This window comes from Sphaeramia orbicularis, chromosome 17, assembly GCF_902148855.1.
Source record: "Sphaeramia orbicularis chromosome 17, fSphaOr1.1, whole genome shotgun sequence".
Lineage (NCBI taxonomy): Eukaryota > Metazoa > Chordata > Actinopteri > Kurtiformes > Apogonidae > Sphaeramia > Sphaeramia orbicularis.
This window is the reverse complement of record NC_043973.1, coordinates 4,931,937-4,945,686: the sequence shown is the minus strand read 5'-3', so window position 1 is coordinate 4,945,686 and position 13,750 is coordinate 4,931,937. Positions and strand designations below refer to the sequence as shown.

The following is a 13,750-nucleotide window of genomic DNA, read 5'->3' as shown; positions in this document are numbered from 1 at the left end:
TCCATTTGAAATTATCTGGAGAATGCAGACATTTATTGACAAGCATCTAGGGTTAATACAAAATTATTTTTTGTAATTTTCCATGTTATCATAGAAGATGGCAGATTTGATAAATATGTGTTGAAAACGTCATGTTTGGTAGTTAAGGTCATCTCTGTGGGCTGCCATACTGGTTTCAGAGTCAGTTGTGTCAGCCTTGCTTTAGTGATTCTTGCCTTAATGTCTTTGTCTGTTCCTCCATCATTGTCTAAGACATTCCCTAGGTACAGGTAGATCCAGAAATATTTGGAGAGTGACACAAGTTTTGTTATTTTAGCTATTTACGAAAACCTTTTCAGTTAAGAATTAAGAATTAAGAGTAAGGATTAAGATTCTTTATTTGTCAGTATATAGATCACACACGTAGACATGCACTACACACCAAAATTGACCTTCTGCTTTAAACCCATCACAAGAACATGCAGGAACACATCACACACTGGGCACTTGATGTGGCAAGCCCGCTGCTCCTACTCTGCAGTGTGTGATGTGTTCCTGTTTGTTCTAGTGATGGGTTAAAAGCAGAAGATCAGTTTCAGTGTGTGGTGCGCATATCTCCTCATGTGATATATATACTGACAAATAAAGAATCTTAAACTTAATTAAAGTGCCACAACTAAGAGTATGTGTATATCAAGATATGGTGTTAATTTGTGAATTGGGTTGGGGAAAAACTTAAAAAGAATGTTCAAATATTATGCAGTTTAAAAGAATGTATTTAAAAAAATACTTGTACAGGGACAATGACAAAGTTGAGGGATGACTTTGCACTATGGGAAAAGGATAAGTGCTTAGGCCTTAAAACAACACAACCCTCATAAATAATGTTTACATAGGTCAGTATTGTTTTTGATTTTGGCCTTTTTGTTGTAAATATTAAGGAATATATGGTATGTAAGTATATAATGTCTTCTATCTATATGGTTAGTCTGGCTAGTTGCCATATTGTTCTGGAAATTTGGATTATTGTTCTTTATAATTGATATATTTTATTAAGTGAACTATAAATCCCATATTTTAGCTATGATGGCTAAAATATGAGGGCGAAAACATCCATATTTAATTTGAACATTTAACATAGAAGGATTTATAGAAGCAAGTTGTGCTTGGTGTCAAAATTTAGGGCAATTCCTGTACTTTCACATGGTGTCTTTTATTTTGTGATACTACCTATCCCACATGCTGATATTGACCTTTGAATCCTAAGGTTGGACAGATATTTTTGATTTTAAGCTGTTCATGTATCATACATAGCATAACATAGGACCTTCATTTTACACAGATCCATTCCCTAAGTAGCCAAGATATAGCACATAAAATTTCTAATGAATATGATGATTAGTTGTTGTGTAATGAGTGGCCAAAAGTAACATTTTTGAAGTTAGCGATGGATAAAATCTCAACTTTGTCATTCTCTGTAACATGCAATTATAAATTTTAAGTAAATATTTTCACATTTCTTAGGACTATAGATTCCTGTGAAATGATTCTGGAAATTTCAGACCTCTAGCTCTCGTTGTTCAGAAGTTATAGAAGCCTGAAAATAGCGGAAAATTTCAAGTCTTAATTTTGGTCGCAATTTTAGGGTACCCCATACCTACTTAAAATGGTCATAACTTTGGAACTCTTTACAATTAAGCCTTGAAATTTTGTTTTTTCTTAAAATCTGTTAATTTCATATGGAATGACCCTATATTGTTATATTTATCAAGAGGAGGGTGCTCTTATTGTGAAATGAAAGGATGTTATGGTAAAAAAAAAAAAACCTTCCTTTTGCCTCTTCTTATCCCAGTCCCCCCCCCAGAGGGTAAACAAACTTAAACAACCCAAACATCAAAACCTGGCATGAAAATTGTAGTTCCTTTGGTACAGGACTGTTTTGCATGTACATACTGGAGTATATTTGAACAGCAATACACATCCTGGCCAGCGACCATCAGTGGCAGCATAACAGCTACAGTATAATAATATCTAGGTAGAGATTTTAGGATCCTTGGCCTTAAGTTCTACAACAGCTCTTTGCTGCTTCCCATTTGCTCTGTTAGTATGCAACAGATACTGCAGTGAGAAATGCATTCAACTAATGTGAATGCATAACCAGCATCGTACAAACTTCAAAACAAACCCCAAATGTAAAAGTGCACTTATTTCATTATGACATCATTTAATTTCTTTTATAATAAGTAGAGGAATTCTTTATTTGTTTACCTAAAATACCATAAGTGTCTTCTGTGTGTGAGTGTAGGAGAGAGGATGCAGGCCTGCTGGTGTACAAGGACCATTTGCCTGTCAGACAGGTTGTGGTTGGTGATACGGCACGACCTGGATCAGAGGCCAAACTCACAGTAGGGCCACTCAGATGCCAAGGAGACCGTAAGTAATACACACACTAGCACAAAACATGCATACATTGCTAAGCATGTGTCTATTTCTAAGATGGTCAAAAGGTCTATGTTCACACTGCAGGCAAAAGTGGCCCAAATCTAATCTTTTTTACCTTTATCGTCATTTGTGACTAAGCACAAACTGTTTATTAATGTAAGATATTTCTGGAAGCCGACATTTGTGACATGTTCTACATTGACCCACACAAACATACTCCATACATTTGACTTATTGGAATATGATCACCCTACTTCCAGCACCACTGCTTTCAAGCATGTGAATAAATTCACATTGGAATCTGATTTTGTCCACATTTTGAAGAATAGCCAAAAAAAAATGTAATTAAAAAAATCTGAATTTAGCACAAAGGCCAATTTGAAGGTAGCCAAGTCAAATTGTCTCACATTTGAAGAAACTCATGCAAAATAGTTAAATACATGCCCTGCTATGTCTCAAGGAAACTATTGGAATGCAGCATCCTTCACTAGTCCTGCCTCCTACCTCCACTTCCTTTCCTTCAGAGGAGAGACCAGTATTGACATCTCATTCTACTTTAAAACTTCCTCCACTCATGGAGTTTTTCTGGAGAACATAGGAACCAATAATTTCCTTCACATTGAACTCAAAGGTATGTTTTTTTTTTCCCATAGAAGGATATTTAAAATATCCATCCAAAGGCTAATGAATTTTGTAATACTGGAGTTTTATCTTTATCTCAGGAGCAACAGTGGTGTCCTTCTCTTTCGATGTGGGCGGTGAACTGGTGGAGCTCAGTGTTCGCTCACCAGTGCCTTTGAATAACGACCAATGGCATCGTGTGGAGGCTGAGAAGAATATCAAAGAGGCAGTGCTGCAGTTGAATGGACAGTACAGAGATGTTAGAACCACTCCCCAGGGACACACCAAAATGGAGTTCTACGGTCAACTGTTTGTTGGTAAGAAATCCATAAATGTGATGTCATGCAACTCACTGGAGGTCCTTTTGGGCTTTTTGGTACTTCAAGATGGCTGAATGTTTTGATAGTCCACCAACTAGAGGGGTAGCAAAAAGGAGCAAGGTAGTTTTTGCAAATAACATATTATTATAATACCCTTCAGGTCTACCTTTGAGAATTTGGGCCACTTTTTTATTTTTATTTGATTGCTGAAAATTAATGGCTACTCATACACCAAGGATTATATCTTATTTGCAAATGTTCTGAGAATCCTACAAAATAGACTATTTCTCAGAGCTACTCTGTAATCAAGGAATAGACGAGGGCCAGATCTCCATGTCTACCCTCACAGATGTCACCAGTTAGTTCCTGAGGGTGTAGATCTGCCCAGTGTAAAACTGTGAAGTATCTGAGGGCTTGATCACAGTCATTTTGAGGTCTTTATGATGACTTTCCAAAAGTTGGCTCTTCTGCTGACTTTACCTGAGGGAATCACCCACAATACTTGGTGCTATAATCCTACACTCAACGTTACCTAAAGTGATTAAAGTGACTCCACAGCTCTACTCTGACTCATCACTGGATGAATGCGGAAGCTCCTCTATCTATGATTTTTTCTTTTTATATTTTTAATTAACGTAATATATAGCATAAATATAGCGTAGCCTGGAAGTTTCAGGTTGTAATCAAAGCTGTAATCAAATCAAATCAAAGTTCTATGACTTCATTCATTAATGACTTGATCTACTCTATATTTTATTTTTTAGGTGCCTCCAGTGGTCAGAGGGGTTTCCTGGGCTGTATGCGTGCTCTGAAAATAAATGGTGTGACTTTTGACTTGGAAGAGAAGGCAAAGTTGACTCCAGGGGTAAATCCGGGTTGCCAAGGCCATTGCAACAGTTACGGTATCCACTGCAGGAATGGAGGAAAGTGTATTGAGCAATACAATGGCTACACCTGTGATTGTTCCCTCACTGCATATGATGGACCCTTCTGTACAGATGGTATGTTTTTGAATATTGGATTAAATATGCTACATTGTGCTAGATTTTAGACTACATTTGATTCAGAAACAAATAATGAAAACTACTTTCATAATCTTTCAGTGACTCACACTGTGCATGTGTCTGTATCTAATAGATGTTGGAGGCTACTTTGAGACAGGAACTTTGGTACGTTATGACTTTTTGCCGGAGGCGGGACCTATTGCAATGCAGGAGGTAAAGAGTCTGTCAGGTGTGGAGGTTCCCAGTGAAGCTAATCTGACTCGGGAGGAGCTGGTGTTCAGCTTTAGTACCTCAAGCACTCCTAGCATCCTGGTCTACATCAGCTCCCGAACTCAGGACTATCTGGCTGTGGTGCTCCGGCATAATGGTAGGCTCTCAACACTGTACCCAATTGAAGGTTTTTTTTTGTTTTTTTTTGAAAACTTCAGTTGGATTTGTATGTGTATATGACACTGTCCTTTGTATACACATCCCCTGTGCCTGTGTTTGTGTGTCCAGGCACCCTCCAGATACGCTACTGCCTTGGGGGACTAACAGAACCCTATACCATAGATGTTGACCACCGTAACATGGCCAATGGACAACCACATTCGGTCAACATAACAAGAAACCTGAGAGAGATACGACTTCAGGTTAGCACATTTCTTTACTACAGTAATAAATGAAAATATTACAACAAACACTGTCTTCTGGGAATAAATACAATCAACAGGTGGATCGGGCCAAGTTTAACAGTGATGCGGATGCTCTGTTGTGGTGAAGAGAAAACTAAGGCAAAAGGCAAAACTTTCAATTTACCTGTCAATCTATGATCCTACTCTCATCTATGATCATGAACTGGTGGGCAATGACCAAAAGAACAAGATTGCCCTTATAAGCAGCAGAAATGGGTTTCCTCTGCAGGGTAGTTTGACTTTTCCTTAGAGATAGACAGGTCAGAGTAGACCCACTGTCCTTCATATCAAGAGGAGCCAGATGACATGGTTCAGGCATCTGGTTAGAATGTCTTCTGGACACTCCCTGGTGAAGTGCTTCAGGCATGTCCAAATGAAAGCAGACCTCATGGTACATCCAGCACACATACGAGGGCTTATATCTTTTAACCAGCCTGGGAATGCCACGATGCTTCTGCAACCTACATCTGGATAAGCAGTAGAAAATGAAAGTGTGAATGAAAAGATATGTACTGGAGTGGCAACACAAAATTAACAGAACAGACAATAATATTGTAAATTAATTTTTGAAATATTACTGCAGTTGCTTGTTGGACAGTTAATTGACAACTCAAATGTTAGTACTGCTGCCAACTGCTTTTAAGTCTTATCAGTGGACCTGCAACAGCAAAAATCTAACAGCAACAAATTATGAATTTTGGGTTTACTCAGAGATATTCCTCACCTCTTGACTCATTTTCCAAAAGGATGCACCACAGTTTGTCTTTAAATTAATGTATTTTCAGAGATTTGTAAACAGTAAATATTTTTTTAAATTCTAACTGTTGAACTGAAGAAATGTCATGTAAAGGTTTACAGAGAATACGTCAGTCATTACAAGACAATGCATAACCCCTGTCATCTATCCCCAGCTGGACCATTACCCAGTGTCCACATATACCCTGCCTGAAGCCTCTGACACTCAGTTCAACTTGGTCAAAAGCATCTTTCTTGGAAAGGTCTTTGGTAAGTGTTGAAATACAGTATGTACAAATGCACGCTGAAGGTGAGTATGACATTTATAGAGGATTTTTTTCCCTCTACAAATAGGATGGAATGTATTCATTTTGTTTTGTTTCTTGAGTCACACATTATACAATTTACATATTTAAGTGTGTTTTGAGTATTTTATTAGTATATTTTGGCAACAAAGTAGACCTACAAAGCAGATTTGGCTTCATAGTATAGCACAGTGAATAGCTGGAATCAAAAGTATAGCCGAGAACATCGAGTAAGATGTATCTATTTTCACTACTTACTGGGTAGTCCTACAGTTTCACTGACTTTTCTCCAGCTCTCTGATTTTTATTTTGTCATTTTTTGTGGATGAAGTTGAATCATAGACAGATGAAGTCCCACCCCTTCCAGTGTGCCCCCTGGGACCTAACTAAAACAGTGAACTGCGGTCAGTGGTGAGAGACAAAAAATCTTTCCCATCTGAATTGTACCACCACGTACACAAACAATGTTTGTCTTTAGTTTTGAAAATCAAGAAAGTTATATACATCGTCTGTGTAAATGATGGTATTATTCAAAGGGTTCCAAAAATTACTTTTCTTGCCAATGACTGCAGTACATATTTTTCTGAAATGGGATCCCTTGGGGCACACTGGTAAGGCATAGGACTTTGCCTCTCTTTAGCACTCTGCATGCAACAATAATCCTGTTTTCCAAGGGAGTGCTTTCAGAAAGTTGTCAATTTGCAGCAGGAAACTTTTATGAATGTTAGCTAAAATGTTATGTCATACAGAGTCATTATTTTTTGTACTATTATGATTACAATGTAGTCATGTTGGATTAGTACATCTGTAACTCCATGAAGTCTAGCAAGTTGCTGGATTAATGATATTCCCCTGTGTTCAACCAGACATATTTTGGGCTGTTCCAGACATTGGATGACAGCAGTGTTTGGGATCATGGCTAAAAAATGGTCCTAAAAGTTCTGTCCATCCTAAGATGTTTGGTTTCAGTCCACATTTGTGAGCACAGTGTTGTTTTTCTGCTTGATGAAAAGACTTTCTGAACTGTGATGTGCAGTGAGCCAGATTGTGGTGAGTAGGTAATTATCAGAAACGTTGAATTTGTGTTTGTTTGCATTGCATTGATTTTGTATGTAATCATGCAGTGCACAAATTGTGCTTCGATTTTGTCCTCAGCAGACGGTAGCATTTAGCTTCTTAGTGGCTGTTACAAGTGTATATGTTAATTTTGTGAAATACTACCACAGTTCCACTTGTCTCCAGTGGTAATGTGAAGTGAAAGTTTGCCTTGCATCTTGAATGAACAAAACTTAACTGAAACTGTGCAATGGTCCATAATATAAAATAGAATGATGAGGACATAACTTTTTTTTGATTACTCACCTTCGTCCATCCAAATTTCTAGTCATGTTTTAGACCAGAAACCAAGTGATCACTGGCACACAGTATACTGTACCTAATTAATAAACTGTGTGATCTGCTATTTTTCTAACAGAAACAGGACAGATTGATCCCATCTTGATTGAGCGGTACAACACACCAGGCTTTGTGGGCTGTCTTTCAAGAGTTCAGTTCAACAACGTGGCGCCTTTGAAGGCAGCACTGCGGTCGAGTTTAACAGCGCCTATCAGCACCCATGGGATCCTGGTCCCTTCTAATTGTGGAGCCTCACCCCTGACTATCTCCCCAATGGCTTCAGCCAGTGACCCATGGCACTTGGAAGCTGGTAAGGACCTAGTAAGGGTACGCAATTATGTCAATATAAAGGCAGTGCTAGAAGATGGACCCTTCTGTAATGGTCACTTTTCTTTTGCTCTTTGAGTACCTCTTTTAATTCTAGAATTACTCTAGATGCTTCCACTGGATTTGTAAAGATCTACATTGTAAGAAATGTGGATGATCAAAAATTTTGTCTACCACATTGAGAAAAGGGAGTCTCATAATGGCTCCACCATTTTATGAAAAAGTAATATTTCAACTGGTGTGGAGAATGTTGCAAGAAATGGTGAGTCTACTTGCTCAAACTCACATAAAAATTCAAGAATATATAAAATGTGCATCTGCTTTTTCTGCACATATCTAACCAGATAAAACCACACCTCAGTCAATGTTGTAACCATAAATGGAGATGTAAAAGAAACAGAGATAACAAAGTTTATTAAAATGTATGAGTGAATGTCACATTCAACACCAGACAAAATCTTCACTATATTCAGACTGAACTAAGGCCATAATTTGTGCTCTCTCCACAGCCGGAGTTGTTTTCCCCTTCAATGATGACAAGACCACTGGTGATGGAGTGGATCGTAACTCTGCCATAATTGGAGGTAAATCTTAACTAAACAATGGAAGATTTCCAACTTTGCAATTGTCACAGTGAACTAACAAAAACAAAGCAAATCCTAAAGGTGAAATATGCAATATTCTCCTTGAAAGACATGATATAGAATAATATGATAATAATCCCCTGAAATCATCTCTTCTGCCCTTCTGTCATGTGTATGGAGTGCTAAACCACATGATTTGCTGTTTTCACTATGTTTCTGGATGTCACCCCCCAGGCAGTGAGGTCATATCTGCAGCCAATCAGTAACATCACAGGGAAGATGTTGGAAATAAGTGTTTACAGTTGTCCATGGTATTCCTGGATATGTTTTCTCTGATGATGTGTGAGCAGAACAATATAAAAATGAAGCCACTGAGAGACTCCTAATATGTGGCTCTCCCCTCTTTTCTGCTTAGTCTATAGTTCTATCTGAGAGACAAAACTCTTGCCAAAGTATACATAGACCTTTCAGCCTGCTACCTGCAACACGCTGAAAGGAGGGGAGGCAAATGCAAAATGTTATGCTTTGTGCTTTGCTTTTAAAAACAACACAGTCTCAACACAGAATAGAATTAATAATATAAAGGTCTAACCATAAGTGGGAGTTGGTCACAGACCTCATTTGTATTTGTTCATCTTCAGTTGATACAAGGGCTAAGTAAAGCTGCACCCAAATCTGTATAGGGACAGACCTTCCCAATTTTGGTATTATTTTTGTGTTTTCCTTCTGGACAAACAATCAGATATACTGAGTGCAAAAAAAATGCTTTTGAGCACACACGAGTTCTTGCCTGTGCACGTTTCTCACTTTGGGCTTCAATGCTAGAAATGCAGAACTGAAAGCCTGTTTTTCATGAGGTATTGAGATGGAAAATTGTAACATTCTAATGCTAATACAGAAATTTCTTGTGTTGATAGTAAAAATGAAATGTCAGAGTATGTTTACTTTTGTTCCTTGAGTTGAAACCTTTTGTACCACGCTGGTCTTCAGCTGCATGGGTATTATCTGCATCTGTCCATCAGTGTCGATGCTATTACTCTTCACCAAATCATTCAGTTTCTCCATATTTGGTATTTAGGTGCAACTTCAGATGCTCTTGTATGAGTTCTTTGGGAGTCGACCTTGACCTTGATTTTCCAGGTCAAATTGGGGTCAAAACCTCAAATTTAGCCTTTTGGCAGTGGTGTCGGAGTAATGGAGGTATAGGTGCAGGGCAGCCCATTATCAACAGAGGAGGCCAAACAGTCATTACAATGTTGGTCATGTTAACTGTTTATTTTTGAATCCCAGCCCTCTGTTGAATTCACCTTTGAACTCCATGGTCTATATGAAAATTATTTGTTTTGTTCTACAGGTATTATTTCCATGGTCATCCTCACCGTATTATGCATCATGGTTTTTTTGATCCGCCACATGTTCCGCCACAAGGGGTCCTACCACACTAATGAAGCAAAAGGAGCCGAATCAGCGGACTGTGCCGATGCAGCAATCATTGTCAGTGACCCAGCTTTCACTGAAACCATCGATGAAAGCAAGAAGGAGTGGTTCATCTGAATCCCCCACAATGCAACATGGACACCTGATGTTAGGATGTATGTAGTTTTCTAAGATAGCCAATAGTAGTGAGGGGATCACCTGTGGAAGCCTAAAGGATGTGCTGAGTATATTTAAAGGTTTACCTAAAGCATAATGAACAATGGACTCTATGGCAGAACAACACTGGTTTTAAAGCACAGGGCTTTGTTTGCCCTGCAGAACATATGCGGACAATTTCCAGGTTTATTTTACTTTTACCATATACGGTGAGATAGGATGACAGCCTTCAGATCATTTAGAGGATGGTGCCATAAAGTCACAGGTCTTGTGACTACTTTTCAGAGTATGAATGTTCTATAATTATTTTTTAAAAAATATTTGTTGTTTTATATCATTTTGAATTTGGTTTGAGTTTAACTTGTCGTTCATTCATCATTTTTTTTGCTTTTTCTACTTTATGAAGATGGATGTCTTTATCATAGTACACTTTTCACTAGATGACGATGATAATGTATGATTTTGCTGATAGGCTCAATAATTTTGCACCCCTTACAATGTAGCAATTTGCATCAGACATTTATTTATTTATTTGTTTGTTTGTTTGTTTGTTTGTTTATTTATTTATTTATTTATTTATTTATTTATTTATTTATTTATTGCCGTGTCTAAATTGATTTTTATATTTTAATTTAATTACAATTATTACAATTACAATTAGCCCTGAACCTGACAACATTTTCATATTTTTGTGTGCTCATTGGTTTGCTTGTTTGTAAAGGAGACTTAGCAATGACATTGTCATCATTTGGGTTGAGATTTGGGGAAAAGAGACACATCATGTGTCACCCATACAGCATTCTCTCTTGATTAAAACTGAACATTGATTTGCAAGCTTGTAATTATTAATATTGACCTTTATTAGCAGGGTCAAAACTAGGGATGCACGGATTTCAACATTCTACCACTATAGTTACTGATATTTTCAATAACAATTTGGCTTTATTATGTAATTTATAATGATGCTATTTTTGTTTTGTTTTTTATTTTTATTGTAATTTCCTTTGTGCCAGCAAAATCTTGATTGTATATATAGGGGCGAAAAATTATGTAACACACACCCAATGGTGAAATTCTGTATTTAATGTCACCAATATTACCAATATTAGCAAAGATCTGCCGAAGCCTATGTTGGGTTAATACAGTTACAAAAGCACACCCTCTTGGAAATTTATGAGTACATCTGTGAGGATTTAATAATCATCTGCTCCTTACCTGATTCTGAAATTATTTAAATCAAACCTCTAGTGTACAACATACAACACATTTGACCATATCATTATTTAAAAAACTGAAGCCAAAATGGGGGAAGCACTGCATGAAAAATATGTACACATACATGGTTCAATAGCATGTAGAAGCACCTTTAGCAGCAATAACTTGAAGAAATCATTTTCTGTATGACTTGATCGGTTTTTCATATTGTTGTGGAGGAATATTGGCCCACTTTTCTTCACAATATTGCTTCAGTTCATCAATGTTTGTGAACAAGTGTTCATGTCTTAAAGTTCAACCACAGCATTCAATTTGGTTTCTTTTTTAGCTGTTATGTCATAGGTTTGCTGGTGTGCCTTGGGTCACTGTCCTGTTGCATGACCCATTTTTAACCACGCTCTTGCTATTGGACAGATGGGCTCACATTTGACACCAGAATACTGTAGTAAACACAGAAGGTCATGGGCAACTCAATAACTACCAGGTGTTCAGATCATGTGGCTCCTCAAAATCATTGTCTCTCCACCACTGTCCTTGTTTTTGCTGATATATTTGTTTTTTGCCAAAATTTGGCACTGTGTATTATGGCTAGGTCACGTTGGTTTTGTCTGTCCCAAGTACATTGGTCCACCAGTTTATGGTTTGGTCTGATCCAACTTTGCAAACCTGAACTGTGATACCTGTTCTTTAGAGAGAGCAGAGGCTTGTTCTTTGCAGCCCTTCCAAACAAGACAACATGCTATACTTGTACTTTCTAATTGTACTGTTCGAACTTAAACATGTAACATGCTATCTGAGGCCTGTAGTTTCTGAGCTGTAGCTACTGGGTTTTAGCAGTTTCTCTGAACATTGGACAGTCTATTTTTCCACCTGTAAATAGTCTTTCTCCATATAAAATGATGGACTTGAGATTATTTTGAAACATCTTTAGGATGCTTCCCAGATAAAGTGGCAATAACAACTGGTCACTCTGGTGGTCACACTTGATAAATAAGTGGCATTTGCTTAACGCGTGGCTGCTAAGTAACTCTCTTAATTCCTATTGTAGCAATAAGAGTATACCCATTTTTCCACACACTTCTCTATTTTAGCTTCATATTTATTAAATAAGTAAAAGTTGATCTGGTGTGTGTTGTTGGCTAAGAATGGATTTAAGTGATTTTAGTATCTGGTAAGGAGCAGATTAGAGCTGCAACCGATTAATCGACTAGGTGCTTGAAGTCAGTGCAAAAAGTCCCGATTGAATTAATCAACTCGAATTGATTGAAGGGAGATATTCTATTGCAGTTTTCCTGAACTGAAGCTTCTTTGTACATCACAATAAGCGTCCGTGTGAAACACAACAGTGGAACCAATGTTTAACCACAGAGAAATGAAGGAAACAAAGCTTTGATTCAGGAGAATTGTGGTTGAATGAGTCGATTAATCAGTTGCAGCTCTGGAGCAGATGCTTTTTTATTATGTCCTAGTATGCAAAATCATGGAGTTCAAAGGGGGAGGGGGTTCTTTCCTTTACTTATGACTGTATATCGGTGCATCCCAAGCCACAACACAATCATCTCAAGACAATTTGACTTTCGATTTCTTTTGTTATGGGTGAAAGAAGGCCGTAATATTTTCACTTCTCTGTCATTGCACCAAGATAATGTGTCTTAGATGTATCTCTGTGCTGGATGAGAAATTGTGCAAGTGGGTATAAATGAATACACTCATCCCTTTATTGGCTTGACAGTAAAATGGATGTAAAAATTGTGGGATTTTTTTTTTTTTTTAGATTATCTCAAAAACTACTATCTGTATAGTTTGTATTCTGAGGGGGAAGATTCACCAATGTCAACATTATTATGAAAAATGACATAAAAGCCCCTTTCTTCACTTGTTGAGCTTCAGACTTGGTGGGTTTAGAGTTCAATGTCTTTCATGGGAGTTGGGGACATGTTAAAAAGTTAACTTCTTTCTTAAAGCAACACTGAAAAGACTCGATTTTTTAATTCCATTGTCAAATCAAAGTGACGCTGAAGTAGGATGATGTTTCTGGAAAGGAATGTGTTTTTATCCACATAGAAAACTACAACTTACATCAAGACATTTGATTGTATTGCATTTGTGTTTCTTTGAACTGCAGTGAAGGCATGCTGTTTGATACTGAATGGACATACATTTCGATGCTATAAAACGATAACATCGTATTGTTTATTCATGCCATAGCCATGTACTAAACATTTGATAACTGTTCTTTTTTTAGCTTGTCATTCTTTGCGCTCTCCTCATTGTCTCCAAAAATAGGATGCTTTCTGTTCGATTAATAAAATATGAATTATAACCCTGACTTTGACTCTGTTTTTGACCAACACTGCTCAAACCTTCAGTTCCAGCCCCCTCCCTGTTGTTGACCATGAGTTGTGCTAAAATAAAAATACATACTTACAGTTTTAAGGCATCTGTGTTGTTATCACAATGAATTTTGGGGTGTCATTCTCTCCACTTTTCTTAAAGGTTAGTCTCATGAATCTTGTGCCATAGGAAACAGTAAAGGAAGGCCTGAAACTGCTATCC

General features: G+C 37.5%; 1 protein-coding gene across 1 annotated transcript in view; it reads left to right on the top strand.

Moving 5' to 3' along the window:
* Window positions 1–13,523, top strand: part of cntnap2b (contactin associated protein 2b) — a 45,147-nt gene extending 31,624 nt beyond the window's left edge. The window contains exons 16-26 of the mRNA XM_030160798.1: window positions 2,285–2,412; window positions 2,882–3,052; window positions 3,144–3,359; window positions 4,127–4,363; window positions 4,500–4,733; window positions 4,865–4,998; window positions 5,952–6,045; window positions 7,555–7,785; window positions 8,312–8,386; window positions 9,741–12,365; window positions 12,631–13,523. Coding sequence (XP_030016658.1) covers window positions 2,285–2,412; window positions 2,882–3,052; window positions 3,144–3,359; window positions 4,127–4,363; window positions 4,500–4,733; window positions 4,865–4,998; window positions 5,952–6,045; window positions 7,555–7,785; window positions 8,312–8,386; window positions 9,741–9,940 — 1,720 coding nt within the window. The 3' untranslated portion in view covers window positions 9,941–12,365; window positions 12,631–13,523. The remainder of the gene's footprint in view (window positions 1–2,284; window positions 2,413–2,881; window positions 3,053–3,143; window positions 3,360–4,126; window positions 4,364–4,499; window positions 4,734–4,864; window positions 4,999–5,951; window positions 6,046–7,554; window positions 7,786–8,311; window positions 8,387–9,740; window positions 12,366–12,630) is intronic.
* Window positions 13,524–13,750: the final 227 nt, after the last annotated feature.